Source organism: Alosa pseudoharengus, unplaced genomic scaffold (assembly GCF_046254945.1).
Source record: "Alosa pseudoharengus isolate Yale_2024_CS ecotype anadromous, Long Island Sound unplaced genomic scaffold, YU_APseudo_1.1 YU_APseudo_1.1_scf_13, whole genome shotgun sequence".
In the NCBI taxonomy this organism is placed as follows: domain Eukaryota; kingdom Metazoa; phylum Chordata; class Actinopteri; order Clupeiformes; family Clupeidae; genus Alosa; species Alosa pseudoharengus.
Window position 1 is genome coordinate 30405214 of NW_027468598.1, and position 2500 is coordinate 30407713.

Below are 2500 nucleotides of genomic sequence, written 5' to 3' on the forward strand. Positions count from 1 at the left end.
CAACTGATACATGTCCAAAAGTATTTGCAATTTGTTCAGAGGAAGGAGAAATTGCTACTATGATGTGCACAAATGACTAAATGTTGTGGAGGTTGAACTAATAGTTATGAGAATTTTCATTCTGATCTGCAAAAAGCACCAAAGTGACTGAGAAAAACTGTATATAGTCACTTTGGAATCATTTACATGTGTTGCCATGCACATGATAGTGGCATGATGTCACTAAGCACCCACTGTCATTCACAGTTGCCTATTTACTCTTTTACAGATGTTACATAACATATTAGTCACCGTATAAATGTTGCTATTTTTGACTATCTGTTTTTTCGGTAAATTGAATAGCAGTAAGAACATTATGAAGGGGCCTTAGAAACAGTGATAGTAACAGTGATATTATGACAAACTACAGATACAATCTAAACTTTTCCTGGCTATTCTTCTCATAAAACAGACAGACAGACAGACAGACAGACAGATAGACAGATAGATAGATAGATAGATAGATAGATAGATGTGCCTTTATTGTCTCCAAATGAAGAAATCTGTTTTGGGCAGTTGGGATACAGTGGATGTAGCAGACAGATTAATGAAATGAAAGCATCAATGCAACATCAAAAGTGGACCTTGTTAGTGGATCTGAAGCCAAAGCGAACTGCTACGGGGGATCTAAATGGGGGGTTTGCAGGGATGGAAATAACCTGGTCTCATTAGCGAAATGTTCCCCTGGTCAAACGCATCTTGGTTGTTTTTTTTTAGAGAGCAACCCAGGGATTTTAGCTCAATTGTCAACACGGCTCGACACCTGCTCAGGTGCAGCTTTTCGCGGGTTCAAGCCCAGCCGTGTGCAGGGCCGAGCCGCGTAATTCAACACAACGCACGAAGACCGGACTCGGCACGCGGCCGGATGCGAACCTGCGAACAGCTGCTAATGAGACCAGGTTGGATGGAAAGTCACACCAGCCACCAGCCAAATGCTGGTCAAATACGAAGCTAGTAAGATAATGTTTTTTTTTGGTCAGTGGCTGGTGGATTTTGCAATTTATTTGTCAGTGGCTAGTAGTTGTCCACATTTTAAAAAGTTAGTTCTCCCCCCTGGTGTGTTCTGAGGGCCAGATTTGACCCAGTGTGTGAACGTACGTTCTGTCACCACAACGAGCTCGATGGTCCCGAGGCCCAGCACGCGGTCCGGTGGGTTGCGCACCCAGCAGTGGTACAAGCCCTCATCGGAGATCTGCACGTCCTCCAGGGTGACCGACAGATCGTTCTTCTCCACGTTCCCCACGAACGCCACCCGGTCCCCAAACCGCATGCCGGTCGGCTGCATCTTGTTCTTATGAAAGATCATGAACTACACAACAAACAAAAAATAACACACAGACAGACAAACATGTAAACAAACACAAAAATATTGTACTCTTAGGTTAGGTAGATAGCAGGGCCGTAGTCACCATAGACATTGAGGGGGACGTGTCCCCCCCAATATTCAAATATGACCAAAATGCCCCCCCCCCCCCCCCCCCAATATACGGACATAGAAAAATAAAGCGCTATACTAGGCCTACAGGAAAGCAACTGCAATCTGAAATGTAATCAAACGTAACTAATGCACAAATTAGTGACCTATGGTTCCAGAGTAGCCTACACCCCTGAGTGGTTTGTACTGGTGATTTTCCGTTTTTCGTTACTGGCGTGCGCTATTAAAAGCTTCCATTTACTGCACCCTACTGCGGTGAGGTAGGGCTGTCAACAATATCGCAAAAACTACCAGTACAATTTTCACAAAACTTCTTGAAAAGGTGTAGCACATGCTAAGGAAATCCCATACATGTTTGGAGCCGATCAGACTGAAAGGGGACATTTTCCATATTGTAGCCTATTCTCGTAATGATAGCGAAAGTGAAACGTTTTATTTTAAATGATGAATTTGTGCAAGTCTGTGTAATTTCTTTCACGTCTTTTAACATAAATAATGCATTCATATGCTAGTAGTAATGCCAGAAATTACCGTTTATAGGCCTCTTAGAAATGATTGTTGCATCTTGCATATTATTTAGATGCGCACTCAATCACACATCCATGCAGGCAAAACGTGATCAAATGTGGCGACGGCACACAAGTTGGAAAAAACGTTTACAATGTGATGATAGCCTACAGTTAATGTGAATCGCGGACAATAACCAAAGAAAGGAATTTGCACCTCCATTCACCAATTAAAGGCTGTAGTAGGCCTAGTGTTTCTACATGTTGGCACAAAACGTAATTTCTGTCAGAAGCCAGTCTATAATGCATACAGGGGTAACATGAGGTGAGTCAGACAGAAGAGGGGCCTGTCTAAGTAGCCTATTCCTGAATCATGTCCCTTTCAAACTATGTTAAAATTGTGTGATTAGCCGTCAGCATAATAAAATCTAAATTAAAAGACAAAATCTTATTAGGCCAAACCTTAATTTAATCTTCAGGTGTAAGTAATAAGTCAAAGAACCACATTCTGTGTAATATA

The 2500-nt window shown here is 42.2% G+C and overlaps 1 protein-coding gene across 2 annotated transcripts in view; it reads right to left on the minus strand.

The window, feature by feature from the left end:
• The window catches only part of scn2b (sodium channel, voltage-gated, type II, beta), a 27926-nt gene that overhangs the window by 13990 nt on the left and 11436 nt on the right, over window positions 1-2500 (minus strand). For both annotated transcript variants that reach the window (XR_012986579.1, XM_076282820.1), the window contains exon 3: window positions 1138-1348. Coding sequence is in view for 1 of the 2 variants with exons in the window: in XM_076282820.1 (XP_076138935.1) it covers window positions 1138-1348 (211 nt within the window). In the remaining variant the exon portion in view is untranslated. The remainder of the gene's footprint in view (window positions 1-1137; window positions 1349-2500) is intronic.